Below are 21606 nucleotides of genomic sequence, written 5' to 3'. Positions count from 1 at the left end.
CAACTGATTGACACCCTAGAGCACCCTAAATTGCAAAACGTTGAGCTAGCTATGCTTGGATTTGGTGATTCTTGATGATGTACTCAGTGGACCTAACATAACCCTAGGCTAGCCTTGACCCTATTACATGGGCATGCTTTCATTCGAAGTCCAAATGATGATGAACATTCCCTAGGTTGATTAGGGAGGGCTTATACTACCCCATGGAGCCCCAATGTTGGAGAGAGATTACACAATATTGTCTTGATGACACCCATGGAGATGACGCAGGGCACCCAGAGCTGGCTTTTGGACACATGGAGATGCATCTAGCCATTCTATTGCACTTTTGGAGCCTTATTAGCCTTAAAAAAGCATGATGTTATGCTTAGAGAGGGCTTGCAACTCACATGTGTGGGTAATTAGTAGCATATTTTGTTTTATTGAGCTATTACATTGGCTTGTAACCCACTTACTTCATGTTTACTCAAAATCAAACTTGTAATAAGGCTTTTAGTTGGATTAATGGATGTAATAGACCTTATACAAAATGAGGATCGCTCCATTCTATTTGTTGATCATCACTTACAGATTTCGGCCTCCTTTAAAGAGATCGACTTAGCTGTTTTGCAACTAGCTAGTTGTGGACATGTGATATTTTTGGCGCTATTGCTATGAGAGACTAATTTGTGTCCTGAAGAAGTATTTTTGGGATCAAAAGAAGGGAATTTCCTGGGAAATTTTTACATGTTATTGCATATTTATAACAATTTTTCATGTGATGAATATTGTAAAATCTTGCTTGATTATTGCATGTCAAATTTATTTTCCTTGAAGGCCATAGAACACCTCCTAGAGAGCTTTCTTCTAATTAATTTCTCCCCTCATAAAAAGGTTCCTAAAGTTTGCAACTGAAAACTAGGGTTTCCGCCCTTACTCCATGAATAGATTTGATCTCTTAAATTTAACCCTTAAGACTCCAACACCCAAGTAGGGAAAGACAATAGGAATCCTTGTGGTGGTCAAATATCATAAAAATTTTCATCTTTTTCTTCCTATCTATCTTCCTAAGCCAATTAAGGCAAGTCATTAGAGCTAGGGCATATGACCAAATTCAACTAAGGCCTCTTACGAGATGACAATGATGTGCCCAATGGCTTGATGAAGATTTCGAGACAGGTCAACCTAAGATATGTCGAGAAAATGAAGAATGGGGTAGATCGGGAGCTTCAAGTATGTTCTTTGCCTAAGGATATTGCTAAGGAAGAGAAAGCAATAAATTCATCATTAGAGAGATTGATTTTGATGTGCCACTAGTGTCAGCAAAATGATAGGGTAAACGGTTTGGTGCTCCAAATGTACCAAGTGTTTTTGTGTCTATTACATTGAAAGATGGTAAACCCTTCAAAGTGAGAAGGATATTGCCAAGCCATGTATGTTTTGTCGGGGGAACTGCAATTGTAAAGCTTGTTTGTGGTGAGAAGGTTGTCTCAAGGTCTGCATGATGCAAACAAGCACAACTGAAATGGTTCATTATTCCCAACACTCGATTTGAATGTTTCTCCCTATGTTGATTAAATTTCAAGAGGAACAAATCAGGGAGCAAGTGGTTGATGCTAGGATCCAAGGAAAATCACCGGAAAGCTTGGAGATTCCCAAGGCAAAAATCACTTCAAATGAACACATTTACTGTGACAATTCCAATACCTTAATTGTAGATTTCCACAGAAGTTGCCCAGATTGTTCGTATGATCTTTGTATTAGTTATTGTAGAAAGCTTCAGAAGGTTGTTAGCCTGGGGGTGATCTAGCAAAGTCATCCCAACTGCAATACATAAAGAAAGTTTATGTTTGATCAAAGAATAAGAAACAAAAGAAAGTAGCAAAGAAAATCAAAAGGGAATATTTGTACTATGTGATATATGATCATTGGGCTTTAGCTGGAACAAATCAATGAACATGGAAAAAGTCATTCAGAAATGTTTCATGAATTTCCACACCATGCATCGGACTTAGTTCATCCATTAGAAATGTTGGACTAAGCATCCCTCTTTTATCATCAAACCACGAAGCAAGCACTCTAGCAAGGAGCATTCCAACAAACTATTACAAGAGCAGAGGATGCTCGTTGTTAGCCCTCGAGACCTTAATGGTTGTTTTCTACCTCATGAAGTTGGCTAAGATAGCACACGACATTCTTGTCAGTCACTTTGATGTCATTGTGTCCACTACAGCTAAAGTCAACTCCATGATTGTCCTGGTTGAGGTCCCCACCTATGCACAGATTGACACTCTTAAACGTTGCAATTTATTAAAGGTGGTCAACTTAGTCAAAGGGATCGTTGGACCTTCGTTATGTGGACATTAGGCACATGAGGAGTCAAATACTTTTATTGAGAATCAACCCACCTTTGTGGGGATTCAATATATTATCACTGTACATATGGCTTTGTCCACTAGTTGTATTATTTCTTTTTTTAGTTAAACTAGATCTTGTCTTTTTAGACTAGGTCCAAGGTCCTCCCTAAATAATATTGTTTTATTGTAAATGAAATTCCTTTCCTCGCCTATATAAAGGAAGTATTTTTGTTGGATAGCAGGAGTATTCCTCTTCTAGTGGCTTAATGAAAATCTTCCCAGTGCCATTGGGGTTTCAAGTTCATTATGTGATGCATGTTACAATTTTTTAGGCTTTTCTTACTTGGTTCCATTTGCATCGTTTTTTAGGGTTTAACTTATAACAGATTCAGGACCACCACAAAGCATAGTGAGATCAATCCACTATGGGACAACTGTCACATGGAAGGGGGTGTCACAAACACAGGTTTTCACATCCCCTTTGTTGGTTTGAAATGTCCACCCCTCTTTGTTAGGCAGACACTTGAGGGGGTTCCCTTAATAAATGTTTGGCTTATTTTATGCCATAGTTGATCCTTGGACTGACAGAAATCCCATAGTTGATCCTTGGACTGATAGAAATCCCATTGATGAATCTTCTCTAGTGAGTTCCTAACCTTGCAATTTACCCTGATTGGCTGAGAAACTACCCATCTCTTCAATAAGAGTTTCTCCTTCTCGATCCATTATTTTGTGTAACCGACTTAAGGAGGGCCATGCTTCTTGATATCCTCTTGTTCTAACATTCCCTTGAATCCATCGCCCTTAAATATTGACACTGGTCTTCACATCCTTCTATCAACACTATTTCCCATTTTCTATTAGAAAACCCATTTCATTCCCTGGGGTTACTCATGCTATTATTCTATTCCATATTGTTTGAGCCCTAGTTATCTTTAGGAGAGCCCCCTAGAAGCCAAAGGAGAACCACCCTAAAGAGGCAAGGTAGGTTAGCATGGTGATTATGGGTGACCTATCCAGAGTTCCACTTAGATTATAAAGTATGGTTGGAGCTTTTATCACTTTTAACATACAATTTGAATGGTAACACTCTACTCCCTTTTTCTACTAGAAGAATAATAATCCTTGTTACCCACCCAAATGGATAACCCCTACCAGAAAAAATTTAACCTATTTGCTTAGTTTGCTAGCCAACAACCCTATGATGATCCACAGATGGCTAGCATCAAGGACCTTCCATCTATGCTCTAATCGATGCTTTATTACATCTAGCTTACTCATCAGATGAAGTTGAGCCATTTATTGCAAGGTAAAGTAACCAATTTTGTATTCAAGCGCTTTCACTTAATGCTTTATTACATCTAGCTTACTCATCAGATGAAGGTGAGCCATTTATTGCAAGGTAAAGTAACCAATTTTGTATTCAAGCGCTTTCACTTAATGTTTAAGGGCAATCTAGTATGGATCACAAATTCATCTCGATGATAGACCGCTTTTGGTTGTATCCTTGTTCCCATGCTTTACCTTTTTGGTTATCCCTTGCCCCTAGTCTAGTGTGACCTTCCGTGAGGCCCTTCTTCCCACTATCCAAGAGGAGCATATATAGGAGGCACTTATTGATGTTGCATGTCCATGGTAATCATTACTTAACACTTTCCATCTCTCCCTTGTATCCATGTCCCTTCTTCGATTTGATTGTTATCTACCACCAATATTGGTTCCAGTTTTTCCTCTTCCTTAAGTAGGGACCCAAAAACTTTGTCTTAAGAGGTTGATGTAGTAGAGAGAGAAAACAAACAATATGCCATAATGGTAAAATGCAAAAGATTAATAGGGATAAATGAAAGTGTGTGGAGAAAAGCCTAGCCTGAGCTCTACCCCCCTCATTATCCCTCTCCTAATTCCTAGTTGATGCATGAGCTATTTGAATAAAAGGAACTCTGATTATTCCAGCCTCGATAAGCGATGAAATGCTTCATCTTTAAGGGGTCAATGATGCATCAATTAAAGCTTGTAACCCAAGCCAAATTTGCAAACAAAAAGAAAATCAATGAAGAAAAAGGCACACAAGAGGGGTGGTAAAAATAGATCGAGGAAAGGGGTAACCCAGTTCCCATGATTACTCCCTCTTCGCATCATACTTCTTAAGGATGATGAAATTTCATAGCATGTATTAAGACTGTGGCATCCTCCATGAAGTCAACCCCTAACATGTCACTAAGCATTTACACCTATTGATTGATGGGTCGGCCTAGGAACAATTCCTTACCTTAGAGTTGGTAACTTGTTTACAAATCATAAGCTACGAAGATAGTTCAACATTCAGTTGCATGATATGGGGAAAAGGGTACAAGTTTTTGAAAGAAAAACACACTAGAAACGTGACCCCCAAAAAATTGGGAAACAAGGAGACATATGTATGTATGTATGTATGGATAGCGCATTATATTGAAACTTGGAAAGAGATCATTATGAATAAATGAGCAAGAATATTTAAATGACAAGCAATGTTCCACCATCACTTATATTAAGGTCATCATCATTAGTATCACCCTTTGTCTCCACCTCAATCCTTTAAGGACATCAGTCAACACCAACCAATTTTGATGAAACTACCTAATCCAAACCTTAAAATATGCTACAAAAAGTCTAGCATGCCTGATCAATGATTTTGGTTTGAGTGAAGGGTAAATTTTTGCTAAGGTCGTGATAGAAGAGTCCAACAAGTAATATCACTAACATCAAGGTAAATAAAGGGCTTGGTGCTCTTGATTAACTACCAATTCCATACGCTCATACATGATAGAATCAAATGAAAAAAATCCTGAAACTCTGAAAAGTGTTAATTCTGCAGAATTTTGAACAAGATATGAAATTACTGTTTCTCCATATGAAGACCAATGAGGTTGGAAAAACTCTCAAACATCCTGAAACAATTAATGGTAATGCTAAAAATTTAAAGAAATGTGACATTTCTTTTACTTTAATAATTTAACATTACCCCCCGGATGCGGGTGTTCGCACGTCAGAAGGTGAGGGGCCACATGGCCAACATGTGCCGCCTCGAGTTTATCTGAGGGAAGACATACTGATCGCCGCCGAGGAATTAAGTTCTGAGGCTTTAGCTCAGAGCCATCAATGAAACCTAAGGTGAATTGGGACGGTTGCAGAGCGCATTTATGGCGTCCAGGATTCGAGAGAATGGTGAGAGGGTTAAGTTGGGTGACAGTATGGGGCAGGACCATATTCAGAGTGAGAGGCACGCTGCGCAGGCTGGTGGTGGCAATCTCTTCCTTCTGGCAGACGCCTCGGCTGTTACAGCCAGTTTACAAGCGGGCAAGGGATATTTCGAGCTTGAATTCCCTGTTGATAGAGGTGTGGTTGTTACTGTGTTACGTTCAAGATTGGAGGAGAGAGAACTTCATTCCGCCGGGAAGCGATTCGAGCAGGGGCAACCTGCAATTGAAGCTCTGTTTCACTCCGCCAGCATCACTGCAAACATGGTCGGACCAAGGGAAAGAATGCCAAGCAAACGCGGCACTGGTTGAGGAGGCTCCTCACGCCATCCCGCAGCGGATTCCCACCACCATTGCTGTTGTTGTTACTGTCACAGAAGGGCAGGGGCTACTCACATGCAGGCAACCCAGTTCATGGACACGGGCAGCCCCAATGCAGGACCACCCTCTCTTCCAGCGTTTGGCACTGCAGTTTTTACCCTTGGAAGCATCAATGCACACATCTCAGTCCTATTCATTAAGGATACCAAGGAAGGTGAAGACGGTTCGGGCAGCAGGGAGGCGCTATCAGATGAACAACCGGAAATTGCCGAGGAAAGAACAGTGGGAGTTCCTGAGCAGGCTCCCATCCAACCTCAGGAGCAGAAGGCGTCGACCTCCAAGAAAGATGCAGGGGAAGAATGGGAAGGCCTCCCTGAACAATACGGATGGGTTCCGATTATCGAGGAGAAGCCTGAGGAGTAGCATTCAGCGGCACGCTCCGTCGACCATCTTTTTTGTTCAGGTCCGGTTCAAGTCTTCTGTCTCGGTCGCTGTCTGTGTCTGGGTCTGGGATAAGATATATGTTTATGTCTGTGTCTTTCAAGTTCATGTGCAGGTCTTTATATGCTATGGTTCTGTCAGTAGGTATAGTAAGGGCGCTGGCATAGGTCCTCGGTCGCCCCTGCGAGGGCAGTTTTTTGCTCCAAAGCCCCTGCGTGGGTTATTTTGGTTTGGAATGAAAACTATGTTGTGTTTTGTAGCGGTTTGGATACAATTCTGGTTGGAAATGTTGCCCCTGTGAGGGCTAATTTGGAGTTGCAAGCTGCTAACCCACAGAGCCACAGTCGGCCTTGGGCAACCTGTCTTTCTGTTTGTAATGTTTATCTGTACATAATATAATAGAATAGCATAGTTTTACTGAGAAAAAAAATAATTTAACATTACCATTAATTTTCAATATTTTGGTGCAAACTGAGAGAAACCCTTTTTAAAGAAAAAAATTCAGTCTTAGAGGTTTCTAGAAGTCTAATTAATTCATAATTAACCTCTCACTAGGCATTAAAACCAAAAATGTGGGCCCCAACAATTAAATCAAGGCAAAATCAGACAAATTTCATTTGGAAATGCATTTCAAATTGCTTGAAATACATTTCCGACATGTGAAATGTGTTTCATATGAACTAAAACGCATTTTAGTCAAGTTTTAGAATTTCCATACGAAAACGTGATTGATACGCATGGTCGCCAAGTGTTGACGAATGAAGTTTATATGCTTCACTAACAACATCCTCGAATCTCACAAGGCAGGTGAGATAATGGGACAAAGCCCAGTGCTTAATACCCTATGTGTATTAGCTCTAATTATGTACAATATACTAATATGTTGAAATAAAAGAAAGGAAATATGTACAACGAATAAATAATAAATTTATACAATATGCACACTATACAGCTAACCAAATTGCAGGAAAGGAGGTGTAAAACACATTGATAAGATAAATTTTGGGAGATTTACAATTGTGCTTCAATGGCCACAAGACCACATGAGTACAATAAAAATTGCCACAATTAGGCTCACAATGTCAGCAACATATACCAATAGTTCTACCTGTTGTCACTCAGATTGTATAGGCACTACGACAATGGCTCAGGTTGTACAGGGACTGCGACAATGGCTTAGGGTGGGGGCTGTCACTCTGATCCCTGCCCACTCCGTTCTAGTTGTCTCCCAACACCAGACTATGGGGGGTAGTCCCTATGGAAATGTGAAGGTGGAAAGGCAAGTTGGCAACCAACAAACCCGAGAGACATGATTGAGTAGCCTAGCTACTTGGTTAAATTTAGCAAGACTCAAAGATTAGATTAGATTCAGATATGAGACCAATGCCTTATGGAGTAAAAATTCTTGCTTATTATAATTTAAGACCAAGTAACCAGATGGACAGTGGTTGCTTAGATGCTTCACTAACCTATATGAGATCCAAGTCCTATGATCCAAGTGTAATGCAAGGATCTTGGTTACTTTTAAATTATATGCCTAGTCTAAATGGAACCTTCCTTTTAATTGTTTTGAGACCAGTCTTTAAAGTAGGTTGTGGGATGAAAGTCAACGGGAAGCAAGCAGAGGCTTGATTAACGATACCTCCCCTGTGTTCCAACCACCCAGTGCCTCCGACACTACAGAGACATGGCTTTGACGACTACAAGGTCACTGTGTTAACCACTAAAAAGGTGTCGAATCCCTCGAGCTAGGTGAGAAAGGGAGACACTAGAGGTCTATCAACCAAGCTTATGCTTGGAGGTAAATTATTAATGCAACTAGGCTTAAAATGCTTATGCAAAACGTACAAGTGAATTCTTGGTTTAAGATTGGTTTAATGTTTAAGTACTTAAAATTATGATTAATCTTCAACGAAAATAGTACTTATCAAATAAATGAAAAAACAATCCTATTACCAAGAGTGTGCAAATTATTAAGTGTCACAAAGTGCTTAATTAGAAGCAATTACTAACAATTTGCCAATAATTATCCACAAGATGTCGATTACGTCAAGATATTCCAATGATGATTATCAACAATCTTATGCCAACAATAATACAAAGATTATGCGCTTTAGACAATGCCAATATTGAAAGATGCTCAATTGGAATGATAACCAATCAAACTTAAGATGCCAATACTTAACAAAATTGCCAAAGCGAGATTATGGGCTTACCTTGGAGCAATTATCCAACAAATTTCTCAATAATGCCTTAACCAAAATGCCAATTATATTTTAATGCCCAAAGTTAAGAGATGCTCAATTAATTCTCAATATGCCAATGCTTAAGATAGACAACACAATGTGTTTAGCAATTATCAATAATTCCTTAGCAATGTTAAATTAGATGCTTAAGCCAACTAGATCAATGAAACTTCAATGCTCAAGCCAACTAGATCAATGAAACTTCAATTAGATGCTTAAGCCAACTAGATCAATGAAACTTTAGAAATCTGAAGATAACAAAAAAAAATTGATTTTTTATGCTTGCCGATATTTTCGCCGATATTGCCGATAAGATGTTTTATGGACCCTTGCCGATATTTTGCCGATACCGATATTATCAACACTGATAATAATCTATCTTTTAACAAAGCTACCTTTTCTACTTGTATCTTCACAATTGTAGGTGACGTGGAGGATCTTTTCTTGAAGAAAGTATGCCCCTACAAGGAGATGAACCCAAGTGAAACCCCAACCTCAAATTAAAATGTAAATACTTTATGCCCACATACTTACCTTTGCTTGCAATCAACAGTTAGCACAATAATAATCAAGTTTACTGTGAAAAGTTGCACTCATAATCATAATAATAAAATATACCTGAGCTGCCTGCAACCAAAGTCATATAGCAAATTACAACAAATGCTACTTGTACCTTGTTGCCTTGTTGCTCTGAACTTATCCAACCCTGGACAACATACACTCATTGAGTCTAATACAATCCCTAGACAGTCCTAACATGCCTGAGCAGATATTAACACAGCCCTTAAGATGATGACTTGCCACAGTCCTAGATGGTGATACTAATGCATGCCTAAACCTAAGTCACCTGACACGAGACACACAGGACACGAAAATATGAGAGTCTGACACAAGACACGGAGACCCCTAGAACAAGACACATAGGACACGTTATATATATTGTTTGTAATGATTTGTGGAAACGAAAATACGAGACTCTGACACAGGACACGGAGACCCCTGGAACAGGACACGTTATATATATATATATATATATATATATATATATATATATATATATATATAGTCTGTAATGATTTGCACGCAAGAATCAACACCTACAACTTCAATAACTTTAATGAACAATTCACCCATATATTGTGCATCATTGTATTTTCCAAGAGCATCCATTACTTTCAAGAAAATTGGTCCTTTCAAGGAAGACAACATGAAGTTGATGAGTGGATGGCATGTTGCATCTGTCCATCCATCAAAAACAATAGTAAACCCTAATGTTGGCCATGTTGGTTTAATGGGCTCACGCACTTTATCCAGCTCCTTCTCTGCTTTACTCAACAATGTAGTTCTAAGCCTCTTTGACCTAAGAGGCACATATCCCAATGGAGCCCCTTGAGTTAGAGCTCAACACATCTCAATAAACATGCAACATTAAATGAAATGAAGTTGAGATAGAAAAAAAGGCAATGGTGAGATCAATCTCTTCTCACCTCTCTTGCTGAAATATCTTGTCCATTGGACCAAGTGCCCTCCTTTTTGTTGCTTGACCTACACCCCCATCGGAACTCCCAAATGGATAACTGGCATTGTTTTTCCTCTAGAATGGAAGGGGATCCTCATCCTTGTTTTTCTTAGATGATGCAGCCACCATTGCCACAACAACATTGGCCTCTCTTTCTAATTATTTCCTCTTAGATGCAATTACTCCTAAACCTGCTCCAATTCCACAAGATGGTAAGCCCACCAAATGTGCTTTCACACGGAAATAAGTGCCCTTGAATTGAGTGTTGCAAAAGTTGCATTTACAAAGAAAATTGCCTCCTCCTTTTAACTTGTTGCCTGGCCCTTGATCTCTTGTAACATACTTCCAAAAGGGATATTTACTTTCTTGAGCTTGTTGTCTTGCTACCCCAACATTTGAAGTTGTTGTTGCTACCCCACTAACAATAGATGGAACACTAGCAAACCCTAATGAAATTGAAAGAAGGGGCATCACCAATGGGGATATTCCTTCCCTTTTTTTGCCACTTCCCTGTTGCCCTTGATTGAGCCATGATTGTTGTAAAAATAAATAAAAATGTAACAAAATGACAAGCACACTATTGTAGCAAAACTAGAGAAAAAAATGGAAGAGAAATCCACATACTTGTTGCTTGAATCACCTCCAAAACACGCCTATCTCCTTTGTTGGTCGATCCCACAACTCCAAAACCACAATTGCAAGTGAGAAAAAACGGCCCAAATCTAGTTTTTATCAAGCTCGCAGGTCCCTTTTTTCCAGACATGTGTCCAAAAATCAAGATTCTTGTGGGACACGAATCCTGATTTCATGATATGTAGTAGCATCAAATCAGACACTTGTCCCTCAAGGATCGTGTCTGATTTTCTCAATTAGTGACACGTGGGGGGTGGGGATCGAATTCAATTACTTACCCTGGCAACCATTATGAGACTATATGAGTCAGTTTTGGGATAGCTCAAGACGGTAAATGGCCTTTCCAATTTCATCCACGGTAAAATTAGGGTAAAATAGGGATGCCCCCTCTCACCAACCCTCTTTGAGATCTATATTGATGAGGTGGAGTCTTTCCTACATGAGCATATCCACAAGGGAGATGGTTGTCTTCTACACAAGTGTTGATTTCACTACTCCTTTTTGTCAGTGACTTGATCCTCTTGATTGTATCCCCAAGGGTTTACAGAGACAAATCAACACATTGTTAATCTTTTGTGACCTTCAACAATTGGCAGTCACCCTAGGTAAAAACAAGGTTCTAGTCTTCAATGCATCCAAGAGATCTCTTACAAACTTGCATTTTTACCATCAAGGTGTTGAGATTGAGATCACCACAGCGTACACCTACCTGGGGGCACAGTTTACGAGGCCTCATTTTGGTATGTGACATGCCTTCCATCCTCAGCTCAATAGAGGATATGATTCCTTGGCCTTCATTGAGAGACAATGTTTCCAAAGTTGGTTTTAGGATTGTTCGTCAAAACTTCACCTCATGAAGGTGATTATTAGACCCACAAATATTTATGTCTCTAAAGTTTTGGGGTCGAACTTGTTGCAGATAGACTAGGCTAGCTTCGAGAGAGTCTACAAATGCATCATCCGCTAAGCGGGCAGTTCCACAAACCATTATTCAAGTAGAATTCGATGTCCACCCATTTCGCCACAATGTCATTTTATCTTTAGTCTCTTTCCTTGATAGAGACAAGTCTTTCAAAGAACCCTCCACCAAGAGAAAGAGGTACTCCTATCTTGCTCTTGAAATCCACCCCCCCCCCCCCAAAACTACGACATGCTTGTGTGTTATATATATATAATGTAAATATAAATAATAATAACAATCACCCCGATGGGGGTGAGGAATGAGGTGATGGAAGTTAATGAGTGGGTAATAAATCCACTCCCACGCAGTACGTAAATGAGGAAGAGTGTCAAATACGTTATTGTTGGAGCACGTCTTCAAAACATTCGAGAACATATGAAGTTTATTTGTATGGACTTGATGGTTGGGAGTATCATTGGTTAGTTTTTGGTTATGGGCAGGAAATTGATGGGGGAAAGTGCATTCTATGGAGCGCATGGTAGCTACTTGTTGCAGCCATACCTTGGCTTTCGTCCCATGAGAGGGAAGCACAAGAGGGTTTCTTAGATTAATGGCAGCAATTTGGTTGGCGAAGAGGTCCAGTGAATAAGCAATTGGGACCTTGGTCCGCTTCAAGAGGTGTTGTGTGTGGGTGATTTCTGGGTAGCAGCGCACGAGGGAGGCATAGTTGACAAGGCAACAATGACATTGTTCGGGAGACTTTCCCTCTCGGTGTGGTGCAAGTATCAAGTTCATGTTATATTTTCCTTTTAGTTTGGTGTTTACTTTAGAGTCTTTGCTATGGTATTTGGAGAGTCTGGGGGTTTGACCAGGCTGGGCGTTGAAGACAGTGAAATTATGTGTGACTTTCGCTACTCCTTCCTGTAGTTTTATGGGCTTGGCGGTTGACCAGGGAGGCTGGTTGATAGGGATAGTCATTTTATTTTCCGGAGGTGGGTCAGGATGCATTGTATGGAGAAGAGGGGTCAGTACCAAGGTGAGTTGGTGGAGTCTCGACAAAGGAATTGGTTTAGCTAGGAGGGTTTGAGGTAGTGTAACATATTCAAGGTGGCAAGGCAACTAGCTAGACGCTGAAGAAAATTATGATATCTGGTTGTTTGGGTGGGAAGTGGACAAGCGAGTTGGGGAGGAGTGTTTGGAAACTTGAGCGTTCTAGCAGGCTTTCCACCTTGGCAGCCACGGTGTTGAGTTGAACACACAGTGGGAGCAGTGTCGAGCAAATAGTTGGAGCACAATGATGCACAGTGCATTGCGGGGCAACGTGGTCAAGGAGTTGGACATCGTGTTGAGCAATAGGATGAGAGGAGGATTTGGAACAGCAGCGGGCAATTTCGTCGGGTCGGGTCAAACTTCCTCCACTATTTGTCGTTTTAGAAAAGCAGCGTCACCAAATGACACTGGCAGTGGTGTAGTTGGTCCACGACAGACGTGACAATAGAAACTAGATCATTGCCTTCAGCAATGATACCTAACACAATCAATGGCACATGATGGATCAATTGGTCTCCCTATGGCGAGGCCAACAGCGGCTCCAAGAGAGACTGGACAACTTTGAAGGAAGGATCACACACATGGAGGCTCATATTCAGGAAGCCTTTCACCAACCAGATAGAAATGGTCCATATGACCCACCACCAGGTAATCTTGTGGGTTAATCATGAGTGTAGGTTGTACTTTGATCCTTGGAACATTCTAGTTTATATGGGAAATTTGTGTATGGTCTTTTAGCTTTGTTTTCCTACTATCTGTGTCTTTTTGACATTACCATTTGGCCAACAAGTCCGGTAGGAATGAGGCCAATGGTGTTTTGAAGACAAACACCTCACGATGCAGACTTCTTATGAATAATATGAATTAATAAGAAAAGTAGATTCACAAAAAAAATAGTAATAATAATAATAACAATCATAATAATGATTAATTAGTGATTAGTATAGAAGAGGCATGTCTCTAAGGACACGATTGTTCATGAAAGGGCACCTTCCTAGGTATATAACGAGGCCTTCATTTGTAACAATCTCATCATATCTCATATCTCTTGTATTCAAACATTCATATATTTTTATTATCCTATCATGGACATTTTTATATTTCAGATCTTCTGATTATTTTGTTGCGTATACTAACTTTGTTCATTACATTCTAGCTGGGAAGATTTCAGAAAAGGAATAATAAACGAGGGTCCACATATACTTAGGCAAGTGCCCTTTCATGAACGGTCATGTCCTTAGACATGCCTCTTCTTCATTATTATGATTGTTATTATTATTTATATTTACATTTTTATATATATATATATATATATAACATCAAGGTTGGTTCTCAAAGCTATCTTGGCTTCAATCGTTAACTATCTCCCCTAAGCAACTTACCCATTCATATTCTCCCATGATGTGACGAGCCACCTCTTGCCAAATTATTAAGTACTGAATCAAACCATCGAAGAGGATATCTACAGATTATACATCCAAGACACTTGGACCTCACCTCCAATGAGCCTGGACTCAAAGAAGTCCTTCTATCTAGGGCACTTTTTGGAGCTACAAGATGGCATCATAGTACACCCCATTAACACACGCAAGCATTGGATGCATTTGCTCAGGATCTCACTAAGATAGTTTCAAGTTGCTTCTCATAGACTCTAGATAAAGAATGACCACCATATACCATGGTCAAATACGATCTACCAAATGTGCCACTTATAGGAGACAAAGACAAAGATGCACCTCATTTTTAGGTGCCCCCATATATTGTTAGATCAAAGAAAGTTATCACTGTCTATATCAAGAATAAAGAGGCTCCCTCTCTACCTTCTTCAAGTACTGGGACCAGCAATGCTTAGCCCTTTCCATCAAGAAGATTTTCAGTCACAAATCACAATTCTTGTACACCATGCCTTGCCTTGGGATGACCGAGACGATCACCTCATAGTTTCATGGGATCCCTCAGATCAGAACCACAACCTAAGTTGCATGAAACGCCATGTTAATTTTAGGGCCTTTGTTGCATGTAGAGAATTTTAGATTTCTTTTTTTCCATCAGAGTAAATGCATTCCATCATTATCAGCAATATACATAACAATAAGGAACAATAGATGAAAAGCGAAGGCAATACAGACACTAGTATTTAGGTTGGAGACTAGGGCAAAACCCCACAAGGGGGAAAACCCAAACTCAATTCTTCTTATTATTCGATTAATATCAAGAGTTCAATATAAATAGATGCAATACATCAAGCCACCTAGCGCCAACAACTTTTGCTTGCCCAGCAAGCCAAATTTAGGTCACTGTTAATAGCTGACGACTACCTAATAACCATCATGGTCCCGATAAGAATCACTATCTTATTGCCACATGTTGCATATCATGTTTTCACTATGATCAAATATATTGTGGCAAGAAACCTCACAATAGTCACCTCCATACTATATAATGTTAGTCTATAACACCCTAGACCTGTAGTAAGTTAGTTTTCCATATGGTGACATTGTAGGTTAGATTTTGTAGCATTAGGTCTCGTCTTGTAGCAACATATCTTTAGTCCTTTCACCATACTATGTTGCACTTTATTTACATGATGGTCAATGCATACATTAGCTAACCTTTAATCAAACCCTTTAACAATTAATGTGTACCCTTGGTCTACTATAATCAACATATGTATATCTCGGATTATTTCAATCATTGTACTTCTAAATTGTATGTTGGCTATGCAAACATAAAGGCCTAGTATGCATTATAAAAACTAAAACAATATTATGACTATAGATGGCACAGGGATCATTACCAGAAGTATTCCTCGGACTACTTTGCTTACTGTAATATATGGAGGAGCTCTACATATTGAAGCAAGACATACCTTGTTAGCATCTCAATATAGCTTGGGCCATGGAGAACCTCTGATGGGAGTATTCATAGGAGCCTAGACATCCTCCACCAAATCATGTTCCAACCTTCAATGGAATTAATACCAAGACTCTGAATTGTAACCAATGATCCTTACTGCAGCTTAGAGAGGATTTGAAGTGTAGCATCATACCCGAGTTGAACAAAAAACAAGTTCGAACTGTGACATAGATAAGTCCTCCATAAGATTAGTTGCGCTACTACAGTAGAGTCATAGAGATATCTGAAGTTGTGTCTTTCACTATGCCAAGATCTGAATTGTGGTATCATAATACTTTTCAACAGAAACCATGCCTTAAGAGAGATCTGAGCTGCTTCGGGGAAGAGGTTCGGAGTTCAACAAATATCCAAGCACGTGCCATAATGTTAAAATTGGCAACTAGGGCCAAACTCCACATGGGTCACCTTATTTATGACAACTGATATCTTTATTAGATTCCTCTCTCAGAGAGGTGGAGGATTGATCTAAAGATCATTCGATTCTGACATGTACAACTGAAGATGTGAATTTATTTATATTATGGACATATTGTCAAGGTCAACTAGCAAGCAAAACAAGCACACAAGCCCCCAATTCATCCTCAACGTTGCATATAAAAAGGAGACCTCAAGTCATTTTCACCATCATCTCATCACACGTATCTCTCTCTCCTCTTATGATTGGGCACCCTATCCGAGGCAGTCTTCTCTCTCTCTCCACACGTGTAAACTAGGGTTTTTGTTTGCTGCGTTGACCAGCGGTGACCAAGTTGCTGGGAGGCTGTTTGAATGCATTGACCTGTTTTGACTTCAGTTTGGGTGAGGAATCTCTTTCTAAGCACGCTGCAATTCTGGGCTGACCGCAGGTTCACTATTTGACCAGACTTTGACTGGGTAGAATTCGACTATTTTGAGGGTTGTTTCATCTTGTTGTTTGGAGGCCAAAGTCGACCGAATCTTTGAGGGTTAAATCTGCCATGTTGACCAATGTTGACTTTTCTGGTTAGGGCTCTTTTGTTCTTGTTATAAATTATCAGAATTTGTAAATTGTACATCTCTCTCTGTTGAACTATTGAAGACTAAAAGAAGATTTTATCAAGGGTTTCCCCACATTAGGGTTTGTCCCTGGCTGGTACCACATCTTGTGTCCTCTTGTCTTGGCTTGTCTTCTATTGTTTATGTTTATGTTCTATTAGCGTTTTACTTACATGTTTATGTGATTGCTAAATTGAAATTGATATTGGGCTCATAAAGAAATTGAAGTATTATTATACCAAGGCATGGTTTCTGTTGAAAAGTGCATCCCCTTGTTTCAAGGGGATGCATGTGGTATCATAATACTTTTCCCCATGCATCCCCTTGTCCAAGGTGCATGGGAAGTGCGGGGTGTGTGCACCCCACCCTGAGGGACGTGTTCTTGTGGAACACTGATGATTTTCTCATTTACATAGACGGGATATGAAAAGATAGTCTTGTTTTTTGCACTATAATAGGTCACAGATGCTCTAGGGAATTTATTATTGCTTTACTGATGCTCCTGGAAAATTGTAAAAGTAGCCCATCAAGCAACTGAAAGTAGAAATACAGATGGTAGTGTAACCACCCTTTGAGTAGAATGTGCAAAAAGCTGTTAATGACATAAATTGCTAAGTAAGCATATCAAAATTTCAGAAAGGTTGGAATAAAACCCAACTAAGAAAACCAACACAACTCTTTGTGATCTTTAAGCCAGATGGCGCTATTGGGGATACCAATGAGAATTTGTTAATGATCAGAATAAAATGGTGTAAAGTTTCTTTGCAAAGGAGGAAATCTAGCTTTCAAGCTATACAGCGCTTTCTAGTTGCATGGGTGTTTGTATGCTTGTCAAGCAATGATTGATTTAATATTGTGAAAAATCAGTTACTCGATTCCTACTGCAACAAATTGATGATATTTCTCCTATTTGTTAATTACTTGAACAAATTACTTGTAGTTTTCTACAACAAATATCAAAATACATACATTGCAGCGTGCACAAAAAAATACTACGGAAACTAAATACTGCGAAGGAGAGAAATAGAGACACACACATTACATTGTTGTTTTTGGACCAATTTCCCCAGAAAAATCCAACTTGGGAAAATTGGTGCAGCAGCAGAGGGTTTTATTATTATGCAGTAGTAATCTGAGTACAAATCGTTGGATGCCCAAACTGGTTATCCAATACAAAGAATAACTGGGAAAGGTTAATGAGAAAAATCTCACACTGTTTTGGAGATCCGACATTGATCAAGGGCTCGCTGGTTGGCCCCACGCTGCCTTTGCGTCAATCCTACACAGATCTGCGTCACAATCATTGGGCACTGCCTCACCTCATCCTTTGATCTCATGTTGTTTGGAAATTCGACCCTATGGCCCTTCAGTCTCACACCTCAGCTTCTGGCACTAGATCTCGACTCTCCCTCTAAAGTTTTGCACTGTCTCTACGCAACACTGTGCTACCTCACTGAATTGCTCTCTGGCTTGCACTCTCCGGATCTAGTGCATCCCCACATCCCCTTTTAGGCAGATGCAAGGAGATGCAAGGAGAATTGTTTCCCCAATGTGGGCGACGCGTTTCCCCAAAACATGTGCTTGTGGGCACGCTTCCCACACACCTAAGACAAGGGGACGCCTAGGGAAACGTTTCCCCATGTCCCCCTTTTAGGTAGATGTAAGGAAATGCAAGGAGAAATGTTTCCCCAATGTGGGCGTTCCCCAAAACGAGTGCTCGTGGGCATCCACCTTCAAAAAGAGCTACACGTCCGCCATTAATTTTACTTGAAGACAATAATTTATGTGTGAGGAAGCTTAATCTTCAACCCTAGGGCCCTACTAATGATGTAATTAATGATAATGTTAAATTCTTAGATTTTTCATCCTTTTGCTTAAATATTTAACATTACCATTAATTGAGTCACGATATTTGAGAGTGGTTCTAACTTCATTCGATTTCATATGGAGAAAGTAGAGTTTTAGATCCCACTCAAAATCCATCAGACTTAACAATTTTCAGAATTTCAGGATTGGGGGGATTGTAATGTTTTCATTGGATTCTATCATGTATGAGGGTCTGAAACTAGTATTTAATCAAGAGCACCAAGCCTAGAAGCACCCCTTTTGAGGGGGGGACGTGTCCCCCTCAATTTTGTCTAATAACCCTCGAAATTTAAAAACAAAAATAAAATTAAAAAAAATATATTAAAAAACAAAAATTTAATTAAAATGAAAATGAAAAATACATAACAAATATCAAAGACTAATTTGCAATCCCTAACTCACTCATTCAACTTACCAAGCTTACCTCTACTTGATTTACCACGCAATACTATTTGACATACTATGCAGCACTCCATCAATGCTCATTGTCCATTTTTAATTTTCAGTTTTAACTTTCGAGTCTTGACCGTAGATATCGATGACCTTAGACCGATTCTTTGACTCGTCACTCTTTACTATTTTTGAGTTTGAGTTATACCAAATTACTATTCTAGTCTTCAGACTTCCATATCTACTATGATCTATTTTGCTTAGTACTAATTATATTCTAGAATGATGAATGATGTATTTAAATTTAAAATCAATTTAGAATCTAGAATGACCAATGATGAATTTAATTTTTAAAACAATGCAGATTCTAGAATGATGGATAATTAATAATAATATGGATCAATATATTTTATTATTGAATCTCGTGGTGTATGGATGAATGATGTATGTATCAATAAGAATGATGAGTACGGATCAGTGCATTCCATTATTTAATTCAATTATGTACGGATCAATGTATTTATGCTTTCATTATTGAATATGAATTTGAATATCAGATTCAAATTCATATTCAATAACGAAAGCATAAAAAAATTATATATCTCAACATCCACCCATCCCCCCTAAATTTCTCTAAAATTTGAAGGTACTTTCACACGTACCCCCTCTGCATCTCCCTGCACCTGCATACCCCTGTCCCATAGTCTTGGTGGAACATAGAAAATCATGTATTGTGATGTTTATTAAATGAAGGGCCTCTAGTTCCATAACCTCAGTCGCATCACTGGAAATATTGGACTTTTATCTCAGTCAGGTTCTACAGGTCTTCTGTCAATGTATATAGACATTAGCAAGTGTTGAAAGTCAAGTTGGAGGATCATGAGTAACTCCAAAAAAAAAAAACCCTCTTGCCATGGAAATTATATATTTACATTGTAAAACAAAATTAATCAAATCCTTAATATTATCAAAGCCATTACAAACCAGTCCACCAAAATTGACATATATCAGAAATATCAGTACTGTTAATTTAATTTGGGTATAGGTGCATAAATATTAAACAGTTTAACTATGGATAAAAACATATTTGGTGATAACAAAAATGCTTATTTTTCCTCATCTCAATGTAAAATTCTGGTTTCTTTCTTGCAATATCAGCTACATTACCAGATAAGACCATCTATTGCACTAAGGCCATATAAAACTGACATTTATAAAATAATTGCATACATATTGTGAAAAGCAACAGAAGAGAAAACACAACATAAAAAGAGGTAAGCACAACAGACAAAATTAATGTGCAGCAGATTCCATTTCAGGCTACAATAGAATTATAGTATATCCACAAAAGTAAAAATAATCCAAGCATAACAGCAAATAAGATATGGCCTTATAAAAAGCACACCTTGCCTATATCCAAGTTATGAAATCTTCTAGGTCCAAATAGAAACTTCAGTCGGTTATTTTTTAATAGATGCATATCAATCTGCATTATCATCTGTGTAACCAGTTCAGATTGAATTGCACATAGCATGACACCAGTCTGCAAATTTACGTATTTTCTTACCAATTGCACTTCCCAACTCAGCAAACTGCTCATTTAAGCGGTCTCTTCTCAATTTCTCACGATCTGCCTTCTGAACTTTCCTTGCAGCAATTGCATCCTTTACATCTCCCCGCCTATTATGTCTAAGGACAAACAAAAGTAGTTACAAATCTCGTGCAAGTGAGGCATGCTTCCCAATGGCATTTTTCATTCATATCTAGTTTCATTAGACTCCATGTACTAAACTACATATCGATTGTGCATTTAGATTTTTGTCTATGGTTTTATGCATACTGCACATGACAAAAACATTGTTGTGATCAAAAGTATGTGTAGTACTGTGCATCAGATAGTTGAATAGAAGTACCTTCAAGAGTCAAAAGTAGAAACTTGAAGTAATAAGTGTATTCAGAAATGATTACATTAAGAATCAATGTAGTTCCTAGTAAAGATCTAGCATAAGCAAATGGAAGCACATCATTTGTTTGCAAACATGTTCTTTATATACTTTGAAAAAATACGGAAAACAGTATTTACCTTGAAGCCTTTCTGTTAGAAATGATAGTTTCCTTATTAAAGAAATATTATATAGGGTAAAAAGGTGAAGGTAGTGGCATTGTGACAACCCCCTGGAATCTAATGATGTCAGTCTTTTATGAAATACTTGTACCCTTTAAACTTGGTGATAAATTTAACTTTTTTTCAACTAAATATTTCCAGCTACAAAACCAATAATCCAGATGAGAATAATATTATATATCATTGAAATAATTTATTCATTTTATCGAAATTTAATAAATTGGAAATTAGTGAAGTTCCCTATGCATTTTTCCAGACTTTAGATCAAAAAAAATCTACAATCTAAGCTCCTGTACCCTCCTTATATTGTTTCTATCATTGAAGAAAAGCTAAACAAGGGTAACATGGATAAAAAACGAATAATTAATTGTACTAAAATGTCTGGATGTGAACTATGTTGAATTTTAGAAATATCCCAATGTTCTGAGTAGATACTCCACCCATCATCAGGAATTCATTTGGATCCTGTCCACTCAATACATTGGGATGTTTCTAAACTCCATCACAGTTCACAATGCACATCCAGAAACTTTACTACAATTATGACTAAATAACTACCTATGGATATCTACATACTTGAATAATTAATTTTATTACATGTCAAAATCATTA

At 38.6% G+C, this 21606-nt stretch overlaps 1 protein-coding gene across 5 annotated transcripts in view; it reads right to left on the bottom strand.

Annotated features, from left to right (window-relative positions):
- LOC149212277 (uncharacterized) overlaps positions 1 to 21606 on the bottom strand; it is a 92291-nt gene that overhangs the window by 49080 nt on the left and 21605 nt on the right. For 4 of the 5 annotated variants that reach the window (XM_089391806.1, XM_089391804.1, XM_089391803.1 and 1 more), the window contains one exon: positions 20437 to 20558. In XM_089391806.1, coding sequence (XP_089247932.1) covers positions 20437 to 20558 — 122 coding nt within the window. The other variant, XM_089391807.1, reaches the window with a different exon arrangement.

Source organism: Pinus tabuliformis, chromosome 1_1 (assembly GCF_031772625.1).
Source record: "Pinus tabuliformis cultivar Carrire ecotype Pingquan chromosome 1_1, CPIR1, whole genome shotgun sequence".
NCBI lineage: Eukaryota > Viridiplantae > Streptophyta > Pinopsida > Pinales > Pinaceae > Pinus > Pinus tabuliformis.
This window is presented reverse-complemented; position numbering and strand designations above follow the sequence as displayed.